Raw genomic sequence first — 16,977 nt, forward strand, 5'->3', positions numbered from 1 at the left:
TACAATATTAAAATATGCTAACGCTACGTACACTCAGAAGCATGCGTATTAAATAAACATTCATAGAGTAAAGAAGATTATTTTTAGTTTGGGTAAACTTCATCTGCTTCAAAAGAAACATCCTTTTTACTTTGTCTACTTAGGTTGTCTCCTGAATAACTTACTATTTTCGTTCTTTGATGAGCTAGGTATAATTCAAATAAAACTTCTTAAAAATTACTTTAGTCATTGAAAAAGCAAACTATGGTAGTTTTTGTTTTCTTCCATATTTTTACATTCAGACGGTTTTTTTTTATCGCAAGGACTTGTAATAATTCAGTGCTATCTAGGAAAAATATTACATATACAACATTCGCGGCCAAGTGTACACAACAGCGCAATAAATATTATTAAGAATTCATAAAAACAAGACGTATGACCCTAAAAGGTTGTAGGTAACTTTTTGTTTCATTTGTATATTACTGTCCGTTTTGGGATAATAAATAAAAGGATAATATTAATGGCAGCTGCCACTTTTCGAAACAAAGAATATACCTGCAGGCTGTCTTGAAAGTAATGTCAAGCAGAGTTCACAAAGTAGCTCCAGATATGACCAAATTATTCCAAAGTAGGTATCTTATGTTAGTTTTCGACTGATGTTTTTATTATAACATTGACATGATTTTCTACTCTATTGTAAGTGTACTGGCGAACAGGCCTAGGGCATAGCCTAGGGGTTGCATGCTGGTATTGTTTCGAAGGGGGTATGTTGAGTAAAAGTATTTTGATACTAATCAGGAGCAGTTATTATGAATACCTCGTTTTTTTATGCATAAGAAGGCAAGTATTTGATAGATTAGATAGATTACTCATTTAGTTTGAAAATCTTTGTTGGGCTCAAGGACAGTGTGTTGTATGAGTGGTCGCAGGTATACTCTTTGGTATCCATTTCTTTCATCAGTCCTTACCGGGAGGATACAGAGTGGTGGAGAGCGTGAAGGACGCGGCGGCCACCAGCGACACGGCCCAAAGCGTCGCCACGATCCGCAGCGCGCGCCGCAGCCCTGCCAGGCTTGCAGGTGCAGCGGGTGGAAACTGCCAGGTGCTCACCGGGCGGATAGTCGTGCGGATAGAGCGTGAAGGGCGCGGCGGCTACCAGCGACACGGCGCGCCGCAGCCCCGCCAGGCGTGCAGGTGCAGCGGGTGGAAACTGCCAGGTGCTCACCGGGCGGATAGTCGTGGTAGCTCACGGTGGTGTAGAGCGCGAAGGGCGCGGCGGCCACCAGCGACAGCGCCGCCACGACCTGCAGCCCCGCCAGGCGTGCAGGTGCAGCGGGTGGAAACTGCCGGTGCTCACCGGGCGGATAGTCGTGGTAGCTCACGGTGGTGTAGAGCGCGAAGGGCGCAGCGGCCACCAGCGACAGCGCCGCCACGACCTGCAGTCCCGCCAGGCGTGCAGGTGCAGCGGGTGGAAACTGCCGGTGCTCACCGGGCGGATAGTCGTGGTAGCTCACGGTGGTGTAGAGCGCGAAGGGCGCGGCGGCCACCAGCGACACGGCGCGCCGCAGCCCCGCCAGGCGTGCAGGTGCAGCGGGTGGAAACTGCCAGGTGCTCACCGGGTGGATAGTCGTGGTAGCTCACGGTGGTGTATAGCGTGAAAGGCGCGGCGGCCACCAGCGACAGCGCCGCCACGAGCCGCAGCGCGCGCCGCAGCCCCGCCAGGCGTGCAGGTGCACGCACAGGAAACTGCCAGGTGCTCACCGGGCGGATAGTAATGCGTATAGAGCGTGAAGGGCGCGGGGGCCACCAGCGACAGCGCCGCCACGATCCGCAGTGCGAGCCGCAGCCCCGCCAGGCGTGCAGGTGCAGCGGGTGGAAACTGCCAGGTGCTCATCGGGTGGATAGTCGTGGTAGCTCACGGTGGTGTAGAGCGCGAAGGGCGCGGCGGCCACCAGCCACACGGCCCACAGCGCCGCCATGATCCGCAGCGGGTGCCGCAGCCTCGCCAGGCGTGCACGTGCAGCGGGCGCAGACGGGTGCTCACCGGGAGGGTAGTCGTGGTAGCTCACGGTGGTGTAGAGCGCGAAGGGCGCGGCGGCCACCAGCGACAGTGAGACCACGATCCATAGCCCCGCCAGGCGTGCAGGTGCATCGGGTGGAAACTGCCAGGTGCTCACCGGGTGGATAGTCGTGGTAGCTCACGGTGGTGTAGAGCGCGAAGGGCGCGGCGGCCACCAGCGACAGTGAGACCACGATCCGCAGCCCCGCCAGGCGTGCAGGTGCAGCGGGTGGAAACTGCCAGGTGCTCACCGGGAGGGTAGTCGTGGTAGCTCACGGTGGTGTAGAGCGCGAAGGGCGCGGCGGCCACCAGCGACACGGCCCACAGTGCCGCCACGATGCGCAGTGCGCGCCGCAGCCCCGCCATGGCGTACAGGTGCACGCACAGGAAACTGCCAGGTGCTCACCGGGCGGATAGTAATGCGTATAGAGCGTGAAGGGCGCGGGGGCCACCAGCGACAGCGCCGCCACGATCCGCAGTGCGAGCCGCAGCCCCGCCAGGCGTGCAGGTGCAGCGGGTGGAAACTGCCAGGTGCTCATCGGGTGGATAGTCGTGGTAGCTCACGGTAGTGTAGAGCGCGAAGGGCGCGGCGGCCACCAGCGACACGGCCCACAGCGCCGCCACGATCGCAGCCCCGCCAGGCGTGCAGGTGCCGCGGGTGGAAACTGCCAGGTGCTCACCAGGTGGATAGTCGTGGTAGCTCACGGTGGTGTAGAGCGCGAAGGGCGCGGCGGCCACCAGCGACAGCGCTGCCACGATCCGCAGCGCGCGCCGCAGCCCCGCCAGGCGTGCAGGTGCAGCGGGTGGAAACTGCCAGGTGCTCACCGGGAGGGTAGTCGTGGTAGCTCACGGTGGTGTAGAGCGCGAAGGGCGCGGCGGCCACCAGCGACACGGCCCACAGTGCCGCCACGATGCGCAGTGCGCGCCGCAGCCCCGCCATGGCGTACAGGTGCAGCGGGTGGCAGATGGCCAGGTACCTCTCCAGGGAAAACGCCACGATGGTCAGCACGGAGACGTAGGATGCCCTGTTGAACAACAAAAAAGAATTAAGATCATATAGCCACATGTTTGAAAGAAAGAAAGAAAAAAATATTTATTTGGTACTAAATGATACACATTGACATTAAAAAGTGAAATAATACAATTGTTTGAAAATCTTTTTGACTGATATTCTTTGATTCTGTTCTTTCGGTTAAGTGCCAATTTTTTTCAGATATCACAAACACACATCGAAATATCCATGTTGTGACGGCATAAAAGTTAGGTCCAGAACAGACGGTGAAACGCAACTGCAATGAAACTGCAACTTTCTGATGATTCTGATGAATGAAACTGAAACTGAAAGTTTCAAACTGGTCGCGTCATGTGTGGTCTCTCAACGGACGCTATGGCAGAAACTTAGATGCAACTCAAAAGTAACTAGCAGTTGCAGTTGCGTTTCACCGTCTGTTCTGGGCCTTATTATTTATTTTTGCATTGCATCAAAACATGAGTGTAAGAACGTTAATTTTCGAGTTGATTCGTGTTTCTGCTGTGTCCAGTATGTTACGAATAGACGAGTAAAACAAAAAACAAATTAGAAGTATCCTTTCGGTTGCCATTTCCGGGGAACATTAATGAGATCCTATTCGGGATAGAGGTCGGAACTTTTTGACTGTTTTTACCAATCGGTCTCTTTCCCTTACCTACACTAATGCTAAGTAGGTATAGTAACATAGGTAGGTAAGTCTCTTTCATGAGCCGCGTAATTTCAAAGTACGCAAGAGTGTAAGGGCCCTCGCCCACGGCGAATTTTTGTAGTGATGCTGTCGCGCGTTTCGTAAAACAGCGACAGTATCGGTACTAATGGGCGTTTTTCGCATTTGCAACGCGCTACTAACGCGCTACAGCATCGCGACTGAATCGTTGCAAACGCGCGAACTTCGGACGACATCGGGGAGAGAGTGGAAGGAGGATGGAGCGATCGCATGGTAATTTTATGCCGCGCGTTTGAATCGCAACAGAAACGCGATAGTATTGCGTTTGCATAGTAACCGCATTGCTACTGTATCGTTGCGAATGCGCGATTGAATCGCTACTGCATCGCTACAAAAAGTTGCCGTGGGCGAGGGGCCTTAGAAAAAACTTACTCCAGTTTGAGAGACAAAAAATATTTAAACACTTTTTGGGGCACTTAACTAATTCGTGACCATCCATTTTAACACTTTTTCTAACCCGTGATTTGCATTTAGAAAGCTTCATTTTTAACGATGTCGGGTTGTTTGGTTTGTGTAGTTGTTAGCACGTAGTAACAGTGGTGGCACTGAGATAATAACGGATTATTGTGTAAATATGTGTACGATTTATGTAGTGTGAGTTATTGCCCTTAATGCCCCTGGTTTTTTTTATGCATAACGAGGCAGGTATTTGACCACCATCGCACCTGATGTTAAGTGGGATGCAGTCTAGGATGGTACATATCTGCCCTGTAAGTGCCTATTCACTCTCGTCTTGAAAAGGCCGTCTGGTGCTTGCATTGGAGATAGATAAATGTAAATGGTGTCAACATTCACATTCTAAGTACTACTCGTAGTAGTCGTATACAGTGTGTCCGGGCATGTAGTGATCAAACTTTAAGGGCGTAATCTATGGACAATTTTATCGGTGAAAATACTTTAAATTTGGGGCTTGACCCATTTCTCGCATATTTACAAGGATTTAAGTTTTTAATTTTAAGTTTTCACCTCTTCCTTCAAAAACAAGTGATAGCGTGGGTAACTTAACATTAATAAGCAAATATTTTATATCATGCGATAGCCAATAAAATTATCTACTAGTAGAAGTAGAAAACAGACACAAGTTTCATACATTTTAAGGGAGTAAGAATGGATTTAATTAGAAATAAACATGATTTTTTTCACATCTTTTTCAGTTATTTCCCAACACAAGAAAAACCAGGTCGTTAAGGTATGTTTTATTTGCATTATATTATTAGTATTTGAGTCATTCTACAAAACGAATGTAAATTTATTAGTCTACGTCTATTAGTTTCGACGTAATTGTTGAACAGAGATACCCATTCCCAGCGGTGTCCATAGTAATCGGAATAGGTTGTGTGATTCTTTCAGGCAGTGCATTTTCGCATGTCGCGTGCGCTATGGAAACCGCTGGGAAGGGGTATCTTTGTTCAACAATTACGTCAAAACTAATAGACGTAGACTAAAAAATTTACATTCGTTTTGTAGAATAGCTCAAATACTAATAATAAAATGCAAATAAAACATACCTTAACGACCTGTTTTTTCTTGTGTTGGGAAATAAATGAAAAAGATGTGAAAAAAATCATGTTTATTTCTAATTAAATCCATTCTTACACCCTTAAAATGTATGAAACTTGTATCTGTTTTCTACTTCTACTAATAGATAATTTTATTGGCTATCGCATGATATAAAATTTTTGCTTATTAATGTTAAACTACCCACGCTATCACTTGTTTTTGAAGGAAGAGGTGAAAACTTAAAATTAAAAACTTAAATCCTTGTAAATATGCGAGAAATTGGTCAAGCCCCAAATTTAAAGTATTTTTACTGATAAAATTGTAAATAGATTACGCCCTTAAAGTTTGATCACTACATGCCCGGACACACTGTATACTCGTACCATATTATACAAACTGCAAATGTGCCGAAATATAAGGTACTGACTCTTATTGAGATAAAATAGTGATGTACTCGTATAATCAATAGTGATGTAGCGGCAATAGTTGTCAATGTCGACATTTAGCGATCGACAATCGGCAATTATCACGCCCTAAATGCGTTAGCGCTTAATGAAGTACTCTATTGGTGCAATCACGGATTCACAGGGCAATTATTTAATTTTAGGAGTAATGATGACTAAGTTCCTGGGAGGTAAGTACTTTTATTTTTAATTGTAATATCTAGTTAACATTCCATAACATTTTATCGTTACTGATTATTATGGTGTAATTTATTTTCATGTCTCTAACATAGCCTATTTTATTGAACGAATTTTATCTTGAAATAAAAAGTGCACTTCTCATTAATTTAAAGTAGAAAAAAATCTCTTTTTTCTTGAGTAAATCCTCTTCAAGGCACAGCCAATTAGACAGCATTATGCCACCCGTACACCACAGAAAACATGGTGAACAAGCCCTCATTAAAATAAACAGGCTACTAACGGAATTCTATTAAAAAACCGTAAAGCGAAAACCTTTTTTGTGATAAAACGAAAGTTCAAATAAAATCGGTTAATATAAATATTGTTACTTATCTGAAGACATGTTAATTTATGTTATCGAAATAATTTCATTTATTTTAAACTGTAAAATTTTCAGTTAGCCTCCGTGATCATGGCGTTTGCCACAGTATCGGATGCTCGTAATTAACAGGCAATCCCGTGGATAACTATTCTAATGTTAGTAACCATGAAAGTTTAAAACAATATTTTTATCTGTTAGTATTTTCGCAGTCGAAATAAGGCCAACCCAACATTTTATGTATGTTTGCGTGTCAATCTCGTAGCTGCTACGACAGGTGTACTACGATCGTAGCTATCTCGTAGCAGCTACGATAGGTATACTACAATATTACGAACTGTGGGCACACGATGCTACGACGCCGTGCATTGCTACGGATCGTAGTATGATATGTATTTTTCATGAGGACAAGTTTTGAGCAATGACGAAAGGTCAACCTTTCAGTAAAAATAATAATATCTTATTATAAAATGTTTAACCTCGTGCAAACAATTTTACATTGACATTGCTAAAGTTATGTACGTATAACCGGGCATCATTTCAATTCTTTGTGAGTATACTATAGTTTTATGCTGTATTATTTTAACATGATATTAAGTTTATTACCCAACTATTTTGGACTAGCTAACTAAACATGACATGCCATGTTTGTTGAAAGCACAAAGTTTGCCACAAATTAATAAGTTCTCAGTGAAACGGAACCCAATGCAGTGCGCAGGCACATTCTAGTTCTGCGGCTAATTAATAATTAAAACTTTGCCTAGCGCGCGTGTTGTAATGTGAGACTTTGAAGGAATATGCTGAACAATATGTTTGGTGTTGTCGGCTGCACTGTAGGTGTTATTATCGCCGACGCACTGTCATAATCTATTCTACCATTATTATTATGTATAACTGCATTCAAAGAAAGACTTGTGTTTAATTTTGGCTTCTTAGTTCAGTTAGTAATTAATGGCGCAGCTATGATTTATAAATTAGGTTAAACAAACTTAAGCTCTGTGATGGAATGAGCCCTTGAGACATTAAACATAATGTAATTTCAATATATTTTTGCCATGAAAAGACATCAAAAAAAATCTCTATCAATTATAAAAAAAAATACCGAATGAATTTTTATGGTATGTCTTAGGTACATTGTATTGAAAATACATATTTATCATGCAGTTTAGCAAGCAAGTAATTAGCTATATGTATAAAGATACCACACTTCTCAAAACACTGGCCACACCATTATCGGAATCGGCTCGCGCCCGCACTCGAAGGCTCTGGAATAGTTCACGAGTTGTTTCGAACCAGTCTCTCCTGATAGAGCATTGTCTGAGATCTAGCACCAGAAGCGGTTGAGTTTAACCCGCGGTTAGTCACGCGGGGTCTTGGAAGCCTGGAATTTTTTTGTTTTTTTTTTAAATTATCCTTTACGCTTCAACAGTGAAAAAATTAGTGATGGCAGTTTTCTTCTCGTATAAGGACTTCTTAAAACTGTGGGGTGCTCTTGATACCCCGCAAGCGTCCGGGTATAAAACAATTAAAAGATTTTATTGGGCTACTTATTATCCCCATCACATAAATATACTTTTATTAACAATTTTTATAACGGTCATCATATCTTCACAAATCTATGGGTGGCAAAGATCCACGAGCGGTCGGTAAAAACCGCGCGAGTGACACACTTAATTATTCACTGATGATAACTTCACTCTATTGTCCTGTGACAATTATACTAATTCTGTTGTGATCTCCGGAAATACAGTAGTACTTGACTAGTTTGACAGCTAGCTGGTATTTATTTTAGGATCATCATTTGACATTTCATTACATATTTTGTTTCTATAGTAAAGCCTGTTGAAACTTTAGAACTTAAATTGAATCTAGCTTCAAAACGAGGCAAGAAAAGACGGAGTTAATCCGCAGACGCTGTAATTTTAGGCCCACAATCGGCTTCATAATTAAATAATTTGGCGTGGAAACTACGTGAAAATATTGAGTTCATGAAAGGTCCATTATACACAATTAAACATTAATTCATTTCAGGACATGTCATAATCACAGTTTATTCAACTCTCATATTAATTAGTCGTTAAATATTACACAGAGTGAGGTGTTAAGTAATTACTGGGTGTTTTCGTTGGGGCCATATTAACTTGTGAATTGGAATGTTTTGTTTAATATTCGCCCGAGTGATGGGTGATTTTTCCCCTTCAAGCCCTTAATTTATTTTGACGTTAAGCCGGGTCTTGCCTACATGCTCCAAGTGGAGCTCGGGTAAAAACGAAATTTATTTATAGAATAAAGTAGGACTACCCTTGTATTTTTAATAGCTTTACTGAAATAATAACTACAAGTTTTTGCATAATACATCATGCTACACAGTACACATGTTTATGTTATGTTTTATTGGAAGAATTTGTGGATAAGTTGTCTTAGAGATAAGAAAACAAATATCTCTATGCCGTTACCATACTTTCCCGTAAAATTTTTTTAAACCTACGACTTTGTGTAAAATAACAGTACCTACCCTAAAGGTATTCATTACAGTGACTTCAGCTCGCTGTTCTCAAACAGACGTGGCGCATACCTTAGCAAATTGTATTCAGAATGACAAAAAGCTTAATTCAAATTCTTTTTAAGCGTGTAGGCCCTTTTCAGAGCGACCTACGACAGAAATCTCGCTAAGAAATAAAACCTATCTCAAGAATTAGATACCTGAAAAGATGTGTCACGGAAGAATCAGATAGTACTGATATGGCACGGATAAGTATCATCAATCGGCCATAAATTTCAAACCCTTTTTGTACTTTCAATTTATTTATTTATGAATAGAACGGTAGCACCAATTACACTATTCAAACAAGACGTAACAAAGTTCAGTATAACATGTAAGTACTTATAAACAATTTAACTTAGGAAAAGTCCATAAATCAGATGCGATTATTTTCAAAATCAGATATTAGCAATACATTCAATTTTGTGAGTTTACTTTGACAGAGACTGACGATTATGTCTCCTCGTCACCATATTTTCGTTCTTTCTGTAACATTCCGTATTAAAGTGACAGCTTGTAAGTGAAGCTCTGGAGCCGCCGGTGCGGAGTTTGGAGCTTAAAATGAAATTCCGCCAGTCTTTGTCATCTGGCACAGTCGAGCCAGTGCTTAATGTCGCTTTACTCGTGCTGTAGCAATGTAAAACCAGCCTTTTAAAAATATGAATTTGGGGGAATTTTTTGAGGGTTCATGTGGTAGCATAATGTCATTGTTTAGGACTGCTACTGTAAGTTGCAGCTATTTATCGATTGACTGGAAGAGACAGTAAAAAATGTGTAAAATGTATTTAATAAATAAATATTTTTTGTCACACTTCAATTTTATTTTGTACTAGCGGCCGCCCACGACTTCGTACGCGTGGACCCCGTTTTACCCCTCGATTTTTTTAGGGTTTTCCTGGAAATTATTCGAACTTTTCTCGCCGTAAAAACCATCCTTGGACTTCAACGAACATTTAAAAAAAAAAGAATTGGTTAAATTGGTCCAGGCGTTGACACATTTTGCGATTCATATCTATGTAAAGCAAGGTAACTTAAACTTACTCTCCGTCCATAGATCTAGTTAGCGTAATGGTAGAGATCGGCGCGAGATCGCATGCATGGGCACCATTTCTCGCTTATTTCCGCCGCGCAACAGTTTTCCTGCAGTCGCAATTTTCTAGATGAAAATGCTGTGATGGGTAGTTTTGAATTTTAAATTGATACACAATGTTAGTGACCAAAACGATTATCCTGATGTATTTACCAGGCCAAGAAGTTTTCACTGAGTTTCTCAGAACCCAAACGGAAGTTGATTTAGAAAAAATATTTTCGAAGAAATTGAAATGGTAGACCCAAGTCGTTCCAGGTGGTATTCATTGCGCTACAGAGCTGTTTCGTCTAATAAACCGAAGCTCCTCAAACGTAGCGTTGTCTATCAGCACTTGTAGTCGAGGCACGCGCAGACACAGCTATTCGCTTCGTTAGCGCCGGGCACTCGCCTGATAATAAAATATTACTGGCTTTATCATAAAGAATATTCATGCTAATATATGGAAAATAGTCTAATACAAAAACTAGCCTTATGTAGGTATTGCCTAAAATTATTCATGTCATCCTTCCCTAACTACAGCATAAGGACAATTTATTTAAATTAATTTTACACTGATACAGTATTAAACCTGAATATCACCTGGGCTAGGCTATGATTTAGTCATTCTAGTTTTATCAGTAGTTCGAGATCAGAAGTTACTATCCTTAACGTGATAACAATGTCAATCAACCGTATTAATCTACTAAGTAATTATCATAAGGATCCTTTACAAAAAAAGACAAATAAATTACATTAAAATTGGTTAGGTGCGGTTTTTAAGGATGCGGATTTTTTATCGCGCTTGCGTTCGTCACCCAATCGGCCCTTGACCTAAACCGATCGTGCAACCGCTGTCTTTGAAATTAGGATCTCTAACCACCAGAACAGGGTGCCGCCAAATATAATTAGGATATATTTTTGACAACAAACCTAATTTTAAATAAAGCTAAGGCAATATATAAAGAGCGTAAAACAATAAAAGGCTATTTATTTAACTAGGTAAACGGTTACTTTCCTATTTTGAGCAGCCCGTAAACATAAACTTTCTGTTTACTCGGGCACAAAACTCAGAAGTGACCTAACTTTTAACCGTGGGTATTCATTTACATAGCAAATCGAGTTATTTCAACCTAAAAACAAAATTAAAATATGGACCAATAACAAAGAAATATTTTAACCACACTATACTATGTAGACTAAACATATGAATATTACATAGGTACTATATACTTTATTATGCTAAAACATCTGGCTCTAGACATTGTATACGTCATAAGTAGGTACGCTATGACTCCAGAATGACCATTTACTCATAATATTGACAATTCCTATCAGTATTCCTGCAATAAATCAAGGTCACTTCAGTGTGCATGCCTCTCTACATATGCTCGAAGTAATTCGCTTTTCCAATACACAATTTATTAAACTTTTAACTAACTAGTGACGACCACGAGTAGCTATCAAGCAAACCAATGTGCGGCAACTGCAAGTTAGGCTAATGGTTTGACGAAATTTACGAAATTGGACCTAAGCCCCGCGAAATTGGCTAAGTAATTCACGCCTTCACCAAATTGGCTTTCACGCTGTATAGGACCCGATATTCGTTAAATATTTAATACACAGAGTTAATAATACCTATAACGATACACACTTAATAAAACGTGGATGAAACAGGGACAAACATTTGAATAAATATAATACGAATATGCCCCGTTTGTTTTCTGACTAATTTCCATACACGTAAGTAGGGGTTGTGAATAAAAAATATTTTAATGAAGAAAAAAATCGAATACTCCTAAGCTTTTTGTGAAACGGCGGCCTTAGTGTGATGAGGGTTCTAATGATATGACAAAAAATAGCAATAACACTCCTTCTGGCGCAGTCGGTTAAAAAAATCTACATTAGGTAACCTACACTCTAGAATCGTAATGATTAAACGTCTTCTTTGACTGGACGAATGTAATCAAGAGTTACAAGTTACGGCTTTTTCCGCAAAACTGTTTGCTCAACAATCTCTTGGGTTACCAAGCAAATAATACTTACTAGATTTCAATTTAATGGAAAAACTCACAAACATCAAATAAGAAAGCCTTAGCAATATCCCTAAATAAACAAGCAGAGTAAACCAAACATTTTTCTTATACACATAACACGACTTGAAAAAATATCAAAGTGAAATTAATTTGTGTTACCTTTGCAGAAGTTCGAATTGACATAAAAGCCTTAAGGCATATTTTTGTCGTGAAAGTTGTAAGCTGGCACCAAATTAATCTATTAATAATTTATTTGTAACGAATAGAATATATACTTTATTACATACTAGCTTTTGCCCGCGGCTTCACCCACGTGAAATGTAACTTGTCACAGATTGTCATAAATTATAGCCTATATGTTATTCTGGGTTATAAACACTAATACTGTAAAGTTTCATCAAAATCCGTTCCGTACTTTTTGCGTTAAAGAATAGCAAACATCCATACATCCATACAAACTATCGCATTTACATATAATATTAGTAGGACACGTAGATAATTTAATGGAGATACCTTAGTCACCGAGGAGTACCTACCTACATTTAGGGCAGCACCACACGAGAGACTCGGCGTTAGTGGTTTTCCAATATCTACCTCCAATATATACCTATCTATTACCACAATACTCTCTCGCACCTGAATAAGTTATACAGAGGTATCCAATGTCAAGTACAAGCCGGTAGACGCCGGTGACGCATTGGCACTCCCTTCTATAATGCAAATGTCCATGACAATAGGCACTTTCTGTCTGATGGATTGCTTGCGTACCGTCTCAAATGGAGAGAAGTATTAAACCTTTCTGAAGCTATTTATTGTATAAACAAAATAATTAGGTTCCATGACAACCCTGTATTAATTACACCTCTCAAAATAATCATTAGCATTTGTAATTTGCCTGAATATTTTCTTTGTCCCAAGTCGAGAGGTTGCGTACTTTGTTATTGTGCATTAATGACTTCGAGGCTTGCCCAGTATTCGATGTAGTGAATTGCATAACGAAGCAGGTATTTGACCGCAATCATATCTGCCGTTTCCCTCACATAGGTAGCGTGAAAGTCTAGCGAAGTCTAGCGAATACTATAAAAATGATACTATGAAGTAAGGTTTGCATTGTTTACATAAACAAAATACATTCGGTACATTTTAAAAGCATCGTATTTAGAAGGGATTGAAAAGATTCGCATAAAATCCATGTGGATACCTAAGCAATTTTCCTTCGCTCGCGCGATGTGCGGTGGGCGTGCGAGCTATTTTACCGCTCGAGTGGCACTAACACTACAGACTTTTATACAGAAGTCTCCTCCCAATTCACTGTCAAACTACATACTGTCAATGTCAAATAATGTATCATGTTACATTTTTTATTTTTGTAACTTTTACATATCCCAGACACTTCTGCAGAAAAAAAAATGAAAGTTTAAGTTTAATATAATGATAATAATAATACGTTTATTTCAGACCAATTATGATCCATACAGAGTTGTGTTAGTAACAATATTATACTTTAAATCTAGGTTAGTATAGTCTATCCAATATAGCTTGATTAGAATGACAGCTGCCATTAAAAGTAACGACATAACTTTGTAGTAGCGATCAATCAGAGCTAAATATTGGCGGACGTGAAATAATTCACGTCTGCCTACAAACAATATTTTCGACGACATTGCTTCCAATAAAAATGTTAATTTCGTGTAAATGCAGCGTTAAATTACACCAATAAGTAGTAATTCGAAATCATAAAAATCAAGCTAGATTATTAACGACGTCTCTACAAGGTTATCTCGAGTTACAAAAATGTTAGTGATGGGACATATCGACAAATGTCATATTAAAATTAAAACGTAATTTTTTAACATAGGTACCTATTTAACTAAATTTTTTTCTAACTAACTTTTTAACATATAAGTCAAGTTATACGTTTTTCTGACGTTTTTTTTTTCTGAGCGCGCGGCACAGGACCGGTCTTTGTGGAAATTCTTGGAGGAGGCCTTTGTCCAGCAGTGGACGTCTTCCGGCTGAAACGAACGAACGAACGATACGTTTTTCTAAATGTTCACTATTAAAAACCAAAAAACATTTCATTCTTAAATAATCGTTCGTTTCAGCCGAAAGACGTCCACTGCTGGACAAAGGCCTCCCCCAAGGATTTCCACAAAGACCGGTCCTGCGCCGCTTGCATCCAGGTACCTCCCGCGACCTTCACCAGATCGTCGGTCCACCTAGTGGGAGGCCTGCCCACGCTACGTCTTCCAGCTCGTGGTCGCCACTCAAGAACTTTCCTGCCCCAGCGGCCATCAGCTCTTCATAAATAATCAAACATCGGAAATCAATCACCGGTAATTTTTTGGGTATTCATAGCACCGTTGCTCTAGAAGAGATGCCCACCGCCCTCTAGCGAGAGGAAAAAACCACTGAAGAACACTGATGATGATGACTACGACTTAGGTTGTACACCCTTGACACAAATTTTAAATTTTACTGTCTTTAAATATAAATTTTTATTGTCATTTTTATGAATAAAGCTATGAAGAAAAATTGGGTGTATTTTTTAAAAAATTTTTTCGAAAACTTATCGATACATTTATGTGAACCGTACGAAACATACCCACCACTAGTCACATTCGTTTGACAGCCGTCATTCTAATCAAGCTATATTGGATAGACTCAGGGCCGGATTAACCATCTCGGGGCCCCTAGGCACAGCTCATTTCGGGCCCCCCTTTTTTTCTGGTCGCGGAGGAAATGCTTTGCGCCCCGTCACCACTGCCGGGGGATAGGGTGGTGTGTGGGACTCCCGGCGCCCTAAAAAGGGCGCTGCTCCGTCCTGAAAAGGACGGGGTATACCCCGCGGCGTTCCGTCATCGCCCAAGTGGGGGTGTCACGAGTATCCGGCCGTAGCCTTAGACTTCCGCAACACCACCGGCGACAGCTCGCCTACACGGCGGACCCTACACGCCCCCATGTGGGGGTCCGACGGGAATGGCCCGAAACGCCAAGCCGTTCCCGTCAGACGGAGGTGACAAGGGTGGCCCCGCACCCCCGGCCTGCTGGCCGCCATCTGGGGGCAGAGTAGAACGGTCGTACAACCGCCTTCTCCACCAAGGGGGTGCGGAGTGATGAGGCGAGAGGATCGTTCTCCCGCTCGCGCTCCGCTGCCTCCTTCTGAAGGATGACCTCTTTGCAAAAGGAGGCGACCGCCATCCAGCATCCTCCACTTCCCAGCATGGCGTTGACCAGGCTCAGAAGCGAAAGATCCCGGCCCACGACCGCAGTGAGGACACGGCGCTGCTCCTCCCAGCCTGTGCAGACCGCGAGGGTGTGCTGCACCGTGTCATCCACCGCGCCGCATTTGTGGCATAGCGGGGATTCCTCTCGCCCGATCCTATGCAGGTACGAAGACCAATGGCGTCCAGAGTGCGGCGGCCAAACTGCGCGCGAGTCATGTCTTCCTTCCAGCGGTCGATCATGATCTCGCGCTCTTCCTGCCTGACGGCGACGCGCCGCTCCGGGGCCGGGCGCTTTCCACGCGCCTTCTAGTCTGCCATCCAGTGATAGATGACAGACAAGACCCCAGCTTCTAGCTCCCAAGGAGGAGTATCAGCGAGGACGCACGCCGCAGCGTAACCCTACCGTGCGGTAGGTCCTCGCGAATTTCTGCGCTATGGCCTGCTGGGGCCTGCACAGAAGGGCAGCATTCTCCCTGTTGTTGAGTGCGTCCGCCCAGATTGGGGCGCCATACAGCGCCGGCATAAAGTCGACGACACCTCGTTGGTGGCCCTCCCAAATTCGAGAGGAGCCAATTCAGTGCGCCAGCTGCCTTGAGTAGGCGTGGCGCTAGCCCGTTGAAGTGCGGGCTAAAATGCCACCTCCCGTCAAGCGTGAGGCCCAGATATTTCATCTGGCCTTTGACGTCAATCCTAACGTCCTCAACCATGTGGGCGTCGGGAGGGGCGCGCTGGCGAGGCCCCGGAAAGAAGAGGGCCTCAGTCTTCTCCAGCGCGACTTTCAGACCGAGGCGTCGTATTCTGCGAGCGACTAATGTGCCGCCCGCCGACGCCAGCCGTGCCAAATGTCTTCCCCGGGCAGTGACCAGAGTGTCATCCGCATAGCATATAACACTCATGCCCTCGAGAAGGACGCCCCGGAGGAGCTAGTTGAAGCCTAGGTTCCACAACAGTGGACCGAGCACCGAACCCTGCGAAACCCCGCTGGCTACGCCGCGCCGTTTGAGCTGGCCATACAGGACTTCGCGGTCCCGTAAGTCATCGGCCAGCAGCGCTCGAAGGTACTAAGGCAATCTGTGATGTTGAAGTGCCTCGAGTATGGTGGAATGAGGGATGGTATTGAAAGCGTTGGCTATATCGAATGACACAGCCAACACACCCTCACCCCTCTCCCTAGCCTCCGCAGTGATGAGATGTTAGCCCTCCCTGTCTTACCCCACATTCAAGAGTGTATTCATCAGACAGCTCTCCAGACCATCTGACCTGGTTAATCTGATTACCATACCAGTACTGAAAAGTAGTAATTAGTTCAGGTGGTAATGCTATGTCAGATAGTTTCGACCACAATAACTTACAATCAACCAGGTCAAATGCCTTAGAGAGATCTAGGAAAGCAGCATACACAGGCGTCCTTCTCTGTGTATAGTACCTGACTGTATGCTTAAGCGAAAACACAGCACTCTCAGTTGACAAACCGGGTCGGAACCCAAACTGAGCATCATTAAGCCTGATTAAGTCGTCGCTCAAGCACACCGTCAAGGACCTTTGCCAGTATGGTGGCCAGCGAAATAGGCCTATAGTTGCCTTTGCCTGACATGTCCCCTGTCTTGTTTTTGACTATAGGGACCACAATAGTCTTCATTAGTGCAGAGGGTAGGTACGAGTGCCTAATACAGAAGGTGTACAGCAATGACAGAACCCTAGGAAGATGAGATCCAGCATGGTGAAGGTGTTCTATACTGAGGCCGTCGTGTCCAGGCGATTTACCCTTATTCATCGTCTTGAGTATCGCTCTTACTTCACTATGTGTAA

At 43.1% G+C, this 16,977-nt stretch overlaps 1 protein-coding gene across 1 annotated transcript in view; it reads right to left on the reverse strand.

Annotated features, from left to right (window-relative positions):
• LOC135081010 (neuropeptides capa receptor-like) overlaps nt 1-16,977 on the reverse strand; it is a 94,337-nt gene that overhangs the window by 26,620 nt on the left and 50,740 nt on the right. Inside the window, exon 3 of the mRNA XM_063975732.1 lies at nt 2,864-3,063. Coding sequence (XP_063831802.1) covers nt 2,864-3,063 — 200 coding nt within the window. The remainder of the gene's footprint in view (nt 1-2,863; nt 3,064-16,977) is intronic.

The sequence above is a fragment of the Ostrinia nubilalis genome, chromosome 19 (genome assembly GCF_963855985.1).
Source record: "Ostrinia nubilalis chromosome 19, ilOstNubi1.1, whole genome shotgun sequence".
NCBI lineage: Eukaryota > Metazoa > Arthropoda > Insecta > Lepidoptera > Crambidae > Ostrinia > Ostrinia nubilalis.